Source organism: Typopeltis vanoorti, chromosome 20 (assembly GCF_054136105.1).
Source record: "Typopeltis vanoorti isolate ZY-2024b chromosome 20, IOZ_Tvanoo_1.0, whole genome shotgun sequence".
NCBI classification, from domain to species: Eukaryota; Metazoa; Arthropoda; class Arachnida; order Uropygi; family Thelyphonidae; genus Typopeltis; species Typopeltis vanoorti.
Window position 1 is genome coordinate 90,508,047 of NC_143568.1, and position 14,868 is coordinate 90,522,914.

Here is a 14,868-nt window from a genome sequence, read left to right on the forward strand (position 1 = left end):
GCATCACTTAAATAATTACTGGGGGAAAAAAATTATCTTCATTGCTCAAGTATAGTTTTTTTTTTTTTTAAAAAAATACTTTGGAAAAGGACATTTAAATATTTTGTTTAAATTTTCATGGTTTTAAAATCTAAATTGTGTATTATTATATAAATCAAGTGGATATTAGATCCAGCATTATTTCAAAGATGAATGTAGAAACTATGAAAGTTTCATAAAAAGAGTTGACCAGAGAGCTTACACTTGCATGTATTCATAAGTTGCCCTAGCGCAGGCCACTTAGAGGACATGAGAGCTTGCCTAAGCATCCATATATTTGCCTCCTATTGGTCCATTTTGATAAGATTTCACTGACCTGACAGCTGTTTCAAACTGGTTGGTTCTCCTCAGAGACCAGGAAGAAACCTTAAGAGAGCAAAAACTCTCGTTCAGTACTAAAGGCACTTGAAGAGTTGGGGAGGATATTTTTCATAAGCGAACTCTGGGTCAGTGCGTAAAGTGTTTACTAAAATAAAGAGCCAAAAGGCTTCAGTATGACAATGCAAAATTATATAAATCAAGGTGGATATTAGATCCAGCATTATTTCAAAGCCAAATGTAGAAAGTATGAAAGTTTCACGAAAAGGGTTGACCAGGGAGCTTACGGAAATATACTCTTCAGCTAGGGCAACTCATGAATGACGGCGAGTGTATTTCCGTAAGCTCTCTGGTCAATCCTTTTCATGAAACTTTCATAATTTCTACATTTGCCTTTGAAATAATGTTGGATCTAATATCCGCTTGATTTATATAATTTTGCATTGCCAAACTGAAGCCTTTTGGCTTTTTATTTTAGTAATTAAATTGTGTATTTTTAATATGCATTTTTCTTGAAAAAGACACAAAAGCATTTTTTAAAATATTCTTTATTAGAAAATCTATATGCTCTATCATTATAAAGGCAAACTAAAGCAACATTTAAATAATTTCATTAAAAAAATGGTCTCCACTGCTCAGCATTCGTGAACTGTCCTACTGCAATGTAGGACAGTTCATGAATGGGACTTATTCCAAGTGAATCACAGTAATTGGACATTTACTGTATTACTGGTATTGTCTTCCAGACTTTGCCAAAAAGGATGAAATGCATCAATTTTTATAATAAAAGCATTTATAAAGAAATCTCTTACTTTATGCAAATTAATAAGAACATGTTAAAACTTACTTGCTGTAATCTTTGACATATCAGTTCAGTATAAACTTCAAATGTGGTGAGTGATCTATGGAGTCTTGAGTCATCCTCACTACGAAAATATCTTTAAAATATTCCATTATAAGTAATTTAATTATGTACAAAATGCAACTGCAAGCAAATTAAAATGCAAAAAATAGTATAAAAAATGATTTTTAAATTTAAAAAACAGTCGAGTTATTATTCAACTTGCAAGGTTCAATTAATTATTCAGTTTCAGGGCAGATCGTCCAAGATCTTTTGTCCTTTTATAAGTTTGTCCAAGGGAACACTCGTCCAGTCGGACATTTTGTCCGATCTCAATTTGTCCTATATATCACTGTCTTATATATTACTATGTCCAATCTAGATTTTTTCTGAGTGAAAATGCCAGAGTAATTCTGGGCCACTTGTTTTAATTTCTACAAGATATGTAAGTGAGCATTTAATTATAACAAATCAAATAAGGAAACAACAGAATTAAATCGGAAATGATGTAAAACAGTATGTGAAAACGAGATAATGGATTTTGAAATCTGCGGTGTTTGGAGAATTTAGTCTTCCTCAACTGGGTTCACCTTCAAACGATAAGCGATTGACCGCAGGTACGTGTTGAGTCTATTTTCAGCCTTGTACTGAGGATATTGCTGTACTAGGGAGAAAATGCATTCTTGGTTACATAAGTACCGGCTATTCACAGGAGCCCCGATGTTTCTTTGACCTCCAAGAAGGTGTGTTATATTTTGTTTGTTCTGCCTTTGTTCCTCCTTCAAGGAATCAATGAACCTCCAAAGAGTTTCATCAACTTATGGAATTTGTTATGCCAACCTTCTACAGAATTGTTGGTTCTCCATGTCCCATTGATGACCAAATCATGGACATTCCATACCTCAGGTGGAAAGCGAGGGTTCTCCCCCTACGCCCTCTGATGTAAACATGTTCAACATACTCTATCATTCCTTCCAGGTCTTCCGAAACACTCTCTGCAATGTACTCAAACCTCGAGTATGTCATCGATCGGCAAGCTGAACAGCATTGATGCTTCTCACGTATAGGACTTCCTGCAACTTTATAATTTACCTGATAGACCCAAAGCAGCCATATGTTGCCAAAGGGCCTGAGAAAAGTGAAGTAGATAACACTTTATATTTGCATTAGGAAATATCTCCTGTGCAGCATTCATATTTGCCAGCTCGAAATCCATCATAACAGTATGTGGATTCACAATGATTCCTGCTTGTTTCATGGTGTTGACAACACTGGTATATTGACCAATATGTAGTCTCAGTTTTTGTGGGAGTTAGGGTGTACACCAGAGGCATGAGATGCTCTCGAAATATTCCATGCATAGTAAACAACTGAGCAAATTGTGAGGGAGCAGTTTTAAATGTGCCATCGGAGAAGATAATGTCACACGCTCCAAGTAATCTTAGGTTCTCCGTTGTGGCAAAAACAAGAAGACGATCCTCATCCTGTACACCAGAATCATAAAAAAGAAATCTGTCATGATTTAACGTTAGTTGATATTATTCCGGTATCTCAACGCCAACCAAACTTGCGGGAGTACGAGGCCTCGCAGTGTTCTGCCATCTATTGACTTGCTTCCGTAAACTATTGCTCTCCAGCAACATAAGTAATACTTCATCTTGATGAACTTGTCCTATAACCATACGCATAATGTGTGAGGATGGACCATGCATATTGTCTTGCACCCTTCTCTTTAGATTATTTTTAACTTTCCTAACCTCTCCGTCCATACCTGATTCATGTTGGTGATCGTCCTTGCCGTCTTTGTACACCAGAATGTTGTCTAAACTGGCAGTTGTGATGCACCTAGCATTGCAACTGTCACAAACCTCGCATCGCCAATACCGTCTAGTCTTATTCTTGTTATAAGAGTGAAAATGATAACAATAATTTTGTAGATAAAACATTGGTTTATCGCTGTCACTCATCACAATTTCTGCCATATTCAGCACTGCCAAATTTTAAGGAAAAAAATGTTAATGTCAATTGACTATTATTAATGATCACAAGTTACTTATAACTCCTTGGACTAATATGAAGAATTGAACAAATAGGATTGGATGAATAACCTCAAAGAACCCAGTGCTTTCAGGGCATTTCGTCCAATTATTTTCAATTGGACAAACAGCATTGGACGAAATGTCCTACTGGACGAGAAAAGTAATGGACGAAATAGGATTGGACGAAATGTCCTACTGGACGAGAAAAGTAATGGACAAAATCGAGGGAATGGACGAGATTTTGATTGGACGAAAATAATTGGATGAACTGCTCTGAAACCAATTATTCAGTTAATCCACAAAGAAAAAATATGCATGACCCCATGTACAACTTTTATTTCAAACCAGCAATAAAAGGGAAAATGACTGATTTCAGTGAACGTGCTGCTGGAAATCTTTTATTTCATGAAGTTGTAATGGAAAATGGAGATACAAATTTGTCTGCAAATGTTTTGTACATTTCTGCAAAATATTTGCAGACAACACTATTCCATACAAAGCATTAAAATCACAACTGACTTATTATTAAGTCATATTGTGAAGAACTGTTATTTGCTTCACACAAGGTTAAGCAATCTAATATTTTATTATAAATATTAACCTTATATTTACTGAATAAATTGTATTTAATTATAAATTATTAATCGCAAATGACTATGATCTTAATTATACTTTACACAGGTCAAGAAACTGACCTTTTAATCAGTTGTCTAAAATAATTCAGTCTACACTTGCTTGCAAAAATAGATCAGAGGATTATTGTATTTTCTAACTTAATTATATAAAATATTTGTTTTGTTCACTGTAGTTTCATTTTAAAAGCATGCTGCTACTGTCAGTCACTACATTGTCATGAACAATCACTACATTGTTACAAACTTGTAATATGAGTAATCTCAATAGAACTTATATTATTGAGATCACTAATGTCACTTATAATTCTGGTTTCTGGATTCAAAAGTTTGCTAAAAGCTTTGAAATCCAGATTAACATTAAGGAGGAGTGCGATATAATACTGTTTTCCATAATGGAGATAAAAATAGTCCACATGATCTGTTTAATGTTGGACAATGTAGTAATATTTCACACTTTTTTTTTTTTTTACACAGTCTTTCCATGGAATCTGTCTGGGAACACTATGTGTGAAATTGATAACATCAAGTCCAGACTACGTGAGCTTATAACATGATGAATTTCCACTACTACAAACAGGGAGATATGCAACCAAAACTTATGATCTGCAATCATGAGTTACAAGGAATATTTAAATATGCCAGTGGAGGTGAATGATTCTTTGCTGAATGAAAGCTAACAGGATAATATACAACACGAAGGTTAAGAATGATAATTATGTTAGCCATACACTCTGAAATTTCTCTGGCATAAGGGATAGCCAAATAGCTTCTTGAGCCACTAGACTAAAAAACTGATTTCATGTATCTATATCTTCTTGTCTTTCCACTGTCAATACTGACTGAGCCTCTGTAGTTCAATCAGTACTGACTATGCCCACTAGCTGGAAAGACCTGAGTTTGAATCCCATCTAGGAAGTAAAGAACCTTTATCAGGACTTTTCAAATTAAGGTGAGTTAGCTGGTCTCATACAGTGCAGGTAGGGTTTCCCCTCTCAGAAACCTGAGATTTTCATCTCACAAAATTGGTAAACAGACAGAAGAACATATGCATTTCCACGTTTTAACTTCCCCATTATAAGCAGTAAGCAGGTTTATCAGTTGCCAAGTTACTTGGCCATGACAAGCCATTGAGCCTAGCAAAAAAGGAAAGATGGATGGATGGATCTTACTGTAACAGAAAATCCATGTAATAGAGTGAATTTAGATGAGAATACTTAAGGTGCTGGATTTTTGAAATGGATGATGGGATAGAGCCTGTATATATTGCCTCGTGTGTGTGCACATGTCTTCTGGAACATTGAGAACACTGAAAGCTTCCATTTGTATGACACAGAATGAGTGTGTGGGGTGGGTGTGTGTGGGGGGTAGGTTGCATACAAACTTCAAAGCAACTATGGCAATAAGACTAGTGTACTGTTTCTGGTAACTATATGTATTCTCTGGCAGGTTTACCTGCTTTGCATCTGTCACCTCTACATAATAATTCACCTTCAGTTGAAAAAGCTTCTTATAAAGTTTCCATATATTCTACGCAAGATTCAAACCCAGGTAGGTGAAGAATGAGGAGGACAGAAGGGAAGAGTATTATTTTCAGATTTAAGGGTAAATCTTATCCCGTAATAAACAATATTAATTTTGCCCCAAAAAATGTAGGGCGCTATCAAAGAACCTTACCATTTCAACAGTGGTCCACCAATTAATTAGTGATCACTAAAATGGTTGCTGGCACCACTCTGGATTCACAGTAGATCATTAAGGCAAAAGTCCACTTTTGAATACAAAGTGGATTTTGCCTTAGTGAAACTGGGTGGGGTGAAACTGTGTAGTTGGTCTCTGATGACATTATCAAGACATTTGGAGGGATAATGCATAGATGCTTACTTACCAAAATACCATTTTATGCAATGAGGTCACTAGTTTTCTCTCTAGTCATTCGCTACATGTCATGGTGAAAATTGTAGAAAGGTCAGGATAATATTCAAAGTTTCCTACCCTTTTTCTTCTCATTCTATGATATATCTACCTCAGCTGGTATTTCTTAAAATTCTCCCACTGACATTCAATGTATTGTACAATACCATATGAATTGCATCAGTCACATATGGGTTTTTTTTCACTTTTATGCTTGCCAATGTTGTTGTCAACATGTGTCTTTTGATAGAGGTAAATAACTTCTTATAACGTGTCTAAACATTATAATTTTAAATCTTTAAACCTCAAAAGCTGACACAGTACAGTATTGAGACTAAATACATATCTGGTAGGATGAAGCTAGTCTTTTCCATAGAAGCAGTTTTAATGAAATTAAAGGTATATACAACCCATTTTTGTATCTAAAAATTCTCCACCAATAAGGAAATTATTTTCAGTTTTGGAATTACTCTGCTACACCATCAATATCAGCCACTTTGATATCAACATTTTACAATACAATATACATTGCAATAAAATATATTTTATAAATAATTAATTAAAGAAATATATGATTTACTTGAATAAATATTCAAGAAATGCATGGAATGTTGCTCTCCCATCTGGAGTGGGGCATCAAAAACCTTCCAAAAATGCAATCAAAAATGAGACAATCAGGTTAATATATGACCCCCCCCCCCTCTCTCTCACACACACACATGCCATTGCAATCATTTCCTCACAGATGATCCATTTCTTCTTTATGCCTTTTCTACAGGTATTTTCATGGATGCTATTCTGATGACATTATTATTATTTTATTACTAAATAGCTTAGGGAAATAACAACGTAGACTAGGATATACATTAAAATAAATTTTTAATACAAATCCAATATTTCGGCAATGTCACGTTGCCATTTTCAACAGGAACTTGTGGGCAAGACACGTGCACACAGGCACAGCAAACAGTAAATGAGGACGAATGACTGTGCCTGTGTGCACATGTCTAGCTCACAAGTTCCTGTTGAAAATGGCAATGTGATGTTGCCGAAATATTGGATTTGTATTAAAAATTTATTTTAATGTATATCCTAGTCTACGTTGTTATTTCCCTAAGCTATTTAGTAATAATGCATAACCAACATCTAAGCCTTTCCACTAGAATTATTATTATTATTATATGACACTCCAAGGCCTTATCATGGAAAGGCACTCTATTCCACTATACACTAACTCCCCTACTTAATCCTCCAACTACTATCATATTTACTCGAATATAACTCACACATTTTTCCTCAAAATTAAAGTTAAGCAATCGTCATGCGAGATGTTCGGAAACTAAAGTTTTTCAGGAAAAAACTAAATTGACATTTATCATTAAATCCTCAGTATTCATTATAATTTTCATTGCTCACATAGAGCTTCCGCAGTTCAGTCAGTAATAGAGACAAAGCTGTTGGGTCAGAAAGACTTGGGTTTGATTTTCTTCCAAGGTGAGTTAGCCGATCTCATATGGAGGTAGAGGGTGTTTTTTTCAGCCAGAAACTCAGGTGTTTTGTCCCTAAGTACAGTCAAACCAACCTCATTGTAAAATTCGATGTAGTTTAAAAATACCAAAGCACTTTACAACGATTTTTTGTAAATAACCTTGTTTGTTTCTTTTGTTTGTATATTTTGCGAACTATTAATGTAGTTAACCTATGGGAAGTGACTGTATTTACTGTTTTAACGTCAAAAACAAAGGCAATGTTTTGCCATTGGAACTTTGTATAATAACTCTATATGAGAGCACAAGAAAGTTGTTTACAGTTATGTGTATGAGAAAGTTGTTTGCGAGCTCTGCGCATAACACCTTTAAAGTTAGTATCTAAGAGTGCCGCTAGGTTCAGACAAGTTTCTGCTGACCGGCAAGGGAAAAAAAAAGGGAGTGCTTGGAGGAGAACAAAGAGTGGGTCGAACTTAAAAGAAGATGAAAGAGTCATGCCGAATTCTTCGGGGTTTACTACCCTTAGTGCAAGGACCCGAGATCGCAAAATAAAAGAGGACTGAGACGAGCATAAGGGGCTTCCAGTCGTCGGCAGAGGAGAGGCAGTCGGAACCAGAGCAGTGGTGGCAGAGAAAGCGGAGAGGCAAGGCCCCAGTTATTAAGCAGGACAGTTCAGGCCCAGTTGCCACCAGAGGAGAGCTGAGAGAGCAAGGTGAAGCACTGTTACCAAAGAGAGCCAGAGCCAGTCGGCAGCAGTTACAGTCATCAGCGGTTGGCAGTTAGAGGCACACAGTAATTGCCAATTAGTAGCAGAAGTGGTGGCAGTTAGATGCAGAAGTTCCCGAAGTAGGATCCAGAAAAGAATTTGCCCGTGTGCTGAAACCTCTTGCATATGCTATTCAAGTACCACAGATTGCAGTCCAAAAGTCTGTCAATATCCTGAAGTGATACCACTGAAGCAAGACACTCCTAAAGGAAGCTTAAGATCTGAGATGAAAGAAATGCCAGAAAGACCTTAGTATAAGACTCCTGACTGAATGTGTGACACAGCCTCTGTAAGTTCCATCCCTTTTGTACATTTTCTCTTATAATCTAGAGATATGTTATATATGGACTGTTAAGAATTAGTTTAATAGTAATAAGAAGTGTCAATTGGCATGTTAGAAGTTGATATCAAATTTGTAAAAATAACTTAGCAGAAAGTTAGCTAACCTCTTTGCGAGTAAACTAGAAGTTTAATAAGTTGAATTTGTAAGCAAAGAGTAAATAAGTTTTGGAGTTAAAGAGATTATTTAGTGTTGAAGTAAAAGGGTTCTTCTAATTTTTATGCTAAAGATTTTATAGATGGATAGAGAAAGCAATCTCCCTGTCATTTGATTCTTGTATATTTCATATTAATGTAAATAAATGTGTTTTAATTATTTGTTAAAAGAGTGCTGCCTGATCCTTTATTTTACAACGCACTGTTTCTAAAAATAATCGGACTTGTGAGCAGGAAACAACTAAGGCATTAAAAGCGCAGTTTAATTACTTAAGAACCATGACTGTTTATGTAAACTTCATTGAAGGAATTTACGGTAGTAAGAGAGAGAGAGAGATCTACCGGACGTTTTATTGAGTCTTATGCTGAATATTGATATACTGGATGGTGCAGTGTTACAAATAAATTTTCCAGTGTTCATAAGAATACGACTAGTAAATACAGAAGGTGGATAAACATAATATGCAGTAGAGTAAGTGAGAAAGGTGACGAAAGGAAAAGCATGCACTGCTAATTAGAACATAGCTATAAAAGAATTAGAATAAAGATATAAAGAGTAAAGACAATACAAATAAAATAGGCAAATAAAAGAAGATATTACAATAATACAGCAGACAGATGTTACACCATGAAAACACAAATTTACAGTCATAGAATACATATACTTAATCCCTCATTAAGTGGGCGCAACCCATCCTAACAGACAGAGGAGAAAGGGAGGAAACCCATATGAAAGACTAAATAAATTGCTCACATTATTTATAAAATGAATGCATTTAAATTTTAATTATCAATGTTATTTACGTGATCGGTCACTCACCTTCATCACACAATATATTTGAATATTTAGTGACAATGCTTCTGTAATTAAATTAAAACAGTTTCATTATTGCTTGTCCTTTTATCATTTCAGAATCATAAGATCACCATGATTTTAAGAAACAGGAAATGGGTATGACTTACCAAGAATCTCCTATTCGCTATCGCTACTTCCAGTCTCAAGAGCAGTTTCCTTGTGTGCATTGTCAATCTAGGCAAATAGAGTCATCCTCTTTCCCATCCAGAGCATTAGAGATGTAGGTTTTTAAAAAAATTCCTGGCAATTATTTTTGATGAATTCATATCTCAAGCTCTCAATAGTTCTAATGATGATCTCTTAATCTTACCTGCAGAAGTCAGGTCGTAGCTACTGGCTGCCAACCACTCCGTGTAGAATTTTCATACATAGTTCTTGAATGGTTTGTTGACCAATACATCCAAGGGCTGTAGACAAGGTGTAATACCACCAGAAATAATGGCCACATCAGTCTTCATATCTGAAAGTTTTTACTATTTCTGCCATAACAACATTCACTATCTATTTCTTAACGTTTTAAACTTTTTTCATGTGTGAGGTATATGCGAAACCTTTTCATTTCTTTTTTCGTAATGTAAAATCAGGAATGTGAGATATATGTAACAGCAAGTTATATTTGATAAATATGGTATTACCACAATGATGCCATCTGCTGCCTACCACCACAACCACTACCACGACCAATACTTCTGTCCATAAACTGTGTGTATTCTCATGCCCGATGTGTCTGTATGCGAGTTTCCAGAAGAAAAAACCCTGCTACCTCTGTATGAGATAAGCTCACTTTCAACTGAAAAAGCTTATAAAATTTCCTCTCACCACAATGAGAATCAAACTGCGCCCCTCCCCAATTGAAAGGTGCAATGGCCTATTGTCCTTCCAATTGTGATACAGAGGTGCTAAGTGGATGACATGATTACTACCATTCTTCCACATTCCTTTAAACTTGGAAGACCATTTTTGCAGCTGCTGGTGAATATCCATTTACTATCCAGCTTCAAATGCACCAAACAAAATTCTCATCTACTTCTACTTCTCCTAATTAAAAAGACATTAATGTAAATGGATGTAAATTAAAAAAAATTTTTTTAATTTACATCCACTTCACCAATATTCATGGTATTACACCAAGGGGAGGGAGAGACAAAGAAATAGTTATAGAGTATGTTCTAACCTGTCACCATGAGACAAGGCTCAACTCTCGCTTTACTCAGTATGAGTGGATGCATGTTCAAATATAAACGTTTTCTTACCCTCGGTTGGAAAATGTGGGAGTGCAAGAGTGAACAGTGAGTTAAAATCAAGTTTCTTGTGAAACTGAAGAAATCCGTGATGGAAACTTTTTAATTATTGACTGAGGCTTACAGCGAAGAGTTCATGTCTCGTGCACACATTTTTGAATGGCACAAATGATTTTTAGAAGGCAAAGTGTGAAAGATGATGATCGCCCAGGCCACCCAAGTACAGCAGTTACCGAAGACAACATTAAAAAAGCAAGATGCGATTCAAAAAGACAGAAGGTTGGATGTTCAAGCTGTAGCTGAGAAAGTTCATTTGGACAGGGAAAGTGTTCGACGCATTTTAATGGAGGAATTGAACATGAAAAAGGTTTGTGCAAAATTGGTTTCAAAAATGTTGTCAGATGAACAAAAAGAATGTCGCAAGGAACTGTGCTTGGACCTTTTGCAATGCATTAAGGATGAACCAGATTTGTTGAATTCGGTAATTACTTGTGATGAAACTTGGTTATTTACGTATGATCCAGAAATCAAGCAACAATCAATGCAGTGGAAGTCAGCAGCATCTCTAAGCCCAAAAAAAGCACGTTTGAGTTGTTCGAAGTTCAAGGCCATGTTGATTGTTTTCTTCGATATCCAGGGCATTGTAATGGCAGAGTGCATTCCCGGCGGCCAGATGCAAATCAGCAGTATTACCTTGAAGTCTTGACGAAATTGAGTGAACGCATGAGAAGGAAACGACAAAATTATGGAGAAACGGTTGGATTTTGCACCAAGACAGTGTACCAGCCTACAATGCTTTGTCTTTGAAGCAGTTTTTAGCTAATCACAACATCGCTGTGCTTGAATACCCACATTCACCAGACCTGGCTCCCTGCAACTTCTATCTCTTCCCAAGGATCAAGTCGGTGCTCAAAGGAACCCATTCTTTGTCAGTAGAAGATGTGAAAGCAAAAATGATGGAGATCCTCGACAGCCTTTCAAAAAATGATCTGCAGAATTGCTTTGAACATTGGCAGCATTGTATGCAGCTGTGTGTCAACTCAGAAGGGAACTATTTTGAAGGAGATTTTAGTTGATTTTCTCAATTTGTTAAATAAAATGAGATACAAGGCACAGTTTAGTTTTTTTCTGTGTCAGACCTTGTATATATAAAGCATTATGTACAGATATCTCAACTTGTTATTTCTAACAAAAGCTGAAATGATGACCTCAACAACTACCCTCTGTATGATTCTTTCCACAACCAAGGTAGAACATATGTAATTGTCGGGCTTCCAGTATCAGATAATGCAAAGAATCTCCTCTTTTTGATCTGCTCTGTCTCAACTCAAAATTTCTTTGCCCCATTCAGTTGCATTCATTTGCTATTTCTATCATTCTCCAAATTCTGATAATCTGATATTTTTCATTTGTTGTCTCTAAATGTTATTTAGTAGCCCAAATACCCAAACAGTAAAGTCAACTCTGATGAGAACCAACTTGAACCGGCTTCTCTTAACAATCTTTCACAAACTGTCCATTTACTCACTAGATGATCCTGTATGCCATCTCAACACTCCAAGTCTCTTAACTAATTCTTCTTCCAAATATGCTGTAGATATCTTAGTAATTCAAACCACAACCTTAACAAAGTCTTCTTTTCTATGGAACATATAGTACCAACTAGATGTCAGATGGATGGAAACACGGATGGGCAGAAGTTATGTCTGAGAGCTCTAGCATGGGACCAGAAAGTTCAACTGCCATTTTGAACAGAAAGAGGAGCAAGTTTTCTACACATGGTTCTTTCAGAATGTGATTTTGTTTTGATTCGCTGATGGTCTTTTCTGATTATTGTGTTGCAGTATAGGATCAGTAGGATGCTGGAACTTTTGGTTTCAAGTCACTTAAAATTTAAACATCTCGACATAATTTGTCTGCAGATAAATTTGTTGTTAAATTGAATTATTATATCAGAATAACAAAAAATATATTAACCACTATGATGATACAATTTTAAGATATCTTAAAATGATATTTCATACTTAACAGAATGAAGCAGTGTTCATGGATTTGTTATCTGTAGAAAACTAGTAAGGCTATTAAGGCTATCAAAGCCTCACAGTAAAAAGCTTCTATTGGTAAAAATTTAATTTAGTATCAAGAAAAAGAATCAGCAAATCTACTTAGATTTTTACATCATTGGAAATGACATAATTGTCGATATTTTTCTGCAGATTTTATTAAATAGGAATCCAGTGAAAGAGAAGTTTTGTCTTGATTGTGCCACTGACAAATGTACCTTGTCTGTCATTAACTAAAGACTGTTCTTTGTTGATTGTGATACCCAGCTGTAATGAAGTCATTTATGCAGTTGCAATGATAGAAAATATGGAACATGTTACATTGTGATATGAGAAGAACAGCCAATGAACATGTGAAAAAAAATATATATAAGGAAAAATTACAAAGGAACAGAGATATGTATAAAAGAGAAGGAATCAATAATTCCCTCAAAAATAAATACAATGTAGTAATATCGGTTTTTGTTATGATTGAAAATTCCTATGAATAAAGTAATTTATCTTCAGTGGTAAATAACGCAAACTTCTGTGACTGACAATTGTGAGGAAAACTATAAAATGCTATTTATGGACTCAGCAACTGTCAAACAGAAACACAAGAATATTAACAAATAATTGTGTGTTCTTCTTATTCACTATTAGACCATTAAAGCTTGTGAAAATAATCATTAATATATATTCCCTGCTTAAACAGAGATTAAATATACTAGGGGAGCCACCACACCGGCGCCTACGGTGCCCAACCCCCCGTGTTCCAGATTGGTCGGCCGGTTTTCCTTGAATTCTGATGACTCGAATTTTGAGGACTCGAAAGGAGGGTTCTGAACCCCTGGCGCAAGTCAGTCATCAAACTATCATTGCTCTAATTATTTTCAAGAGAAGTGAGATTTGCTGCACTTACACAAAGGCCTACTTAGCAAAATTCCTGTGGTCCATCATCTGCTCTTTGCAATTGGATTGCAAAATTTCTTTCTAGTTATTAATTATGTGTCATGAAGAGTGGCTTCCTATCTTGAGATATCCTCATTAATGCTACAGTAACCCAAAGCTCTACACCTTCAACTGCACTCTTTCTCATATTCATAAATGACATCTCACTAACCTCAAATCCTTTCAAGTTTTACTAATGACAGTACTCTCCATTACTCTTTTTCATTTGACAGACATCTCAGGACTCAAATACCCCAAGCTAAAAAGAGGCTGCAAAATTAATGCCTTAAACAGAGCTTTTTTTTCCCCCCTAAATTTCAGCAGGATGAGGACAACCTCATCAGCACTTCGATACTACCAAAACAAAAGCCTATCTTATTTTAAGAAAAATAATTACACTTCATCTCCCTTCACTTTTGATAATATCCAGATCTACATGCATGATATTTGTTGCCAGCTTGGTTGGCTAAGCAGTTAGCATAATCTCCTCTCCAACCAATGGGCTGTTAAATTGTTTCAAATTGTTAGGTAGCAGATGAATGAAATTCCATCTGCTACCTAACATCTGCTTACTGGAAGCTTGAAGTTGCCTGAAAAATTTCCATGTTTGGTTTTTATACCATGGCTTCCTGGCTATGTAAAAAATAAAAATATATATATATATAAAATTAATAAAAATAGTAAAACACATCTGTAGTCCATTTATGGTAATAATGTACTATAGGTTTACACCCTTACATAGAAGGGGTTCACATAAAAAAAAAAGATGAGATCTCTCTCTCTCTTCTTGACTTACCTTTTGGCCTTTTCTGGTATAAGCACATCACATCCACAGCTTCCAAATTACTAGGTGTCCTTTTCTCACAAGACATTATGTTTCACTTGTATAGTTTGTAAGACTGTATAAATACTTAAATCCATGCCTTAGAATATTGTTTGCACATTTGGGATGGGGGCACCCAACACTTTCCTAAAAATACTGATGCTATCCAGAAGAAGATGATCTGTTGAATAACCCATATCCCCTCTCTGTCTCACACACACTTATTCTAGCAACTTTCTTATAGGCATTCTGTTTACACTTTATGGCTCTTCTATCTATCTATCTATATATATATATATGCAGCCCAGTCAAAATATTAGGACTCCTCCTGTTATCTCAACAACTGGTCATTCCACCTCACCAAATGGTACTATGATAGTATCATGCATGGTGAAAGCCAGTATACATGCTATCAGAAGTGTGT

The 14,868-nt window shown here is 35.6% G+C and overlaps 1 protein-coding gene across 4 annotated transcripts in view; it reads right to left on the reverse strand.

The window, feature by feature from the left end:
- The window catches only part of Iml1 (GATOR complex protein Iml1), a 414,032-nt gene that overhangs the window by 228,417 nt on the left and 170,747 nt on the right, over nt 1-14,868 (reverse strand). For all 4 annotated transcript variants that reach the window (XM_090410642.1, XM_090410643.1, XM_090410644.1 and 1 more), the window contains exon 21: nt 1,205-1,295. In XM_090410642.1, coding sequence (XP_090266768.1) covers nt 1,205-1,295 — 91 coding nt within the window. The remainder of the gene's footprint in view (nt 1-1,204; nt 1,296-14,868) is intronic.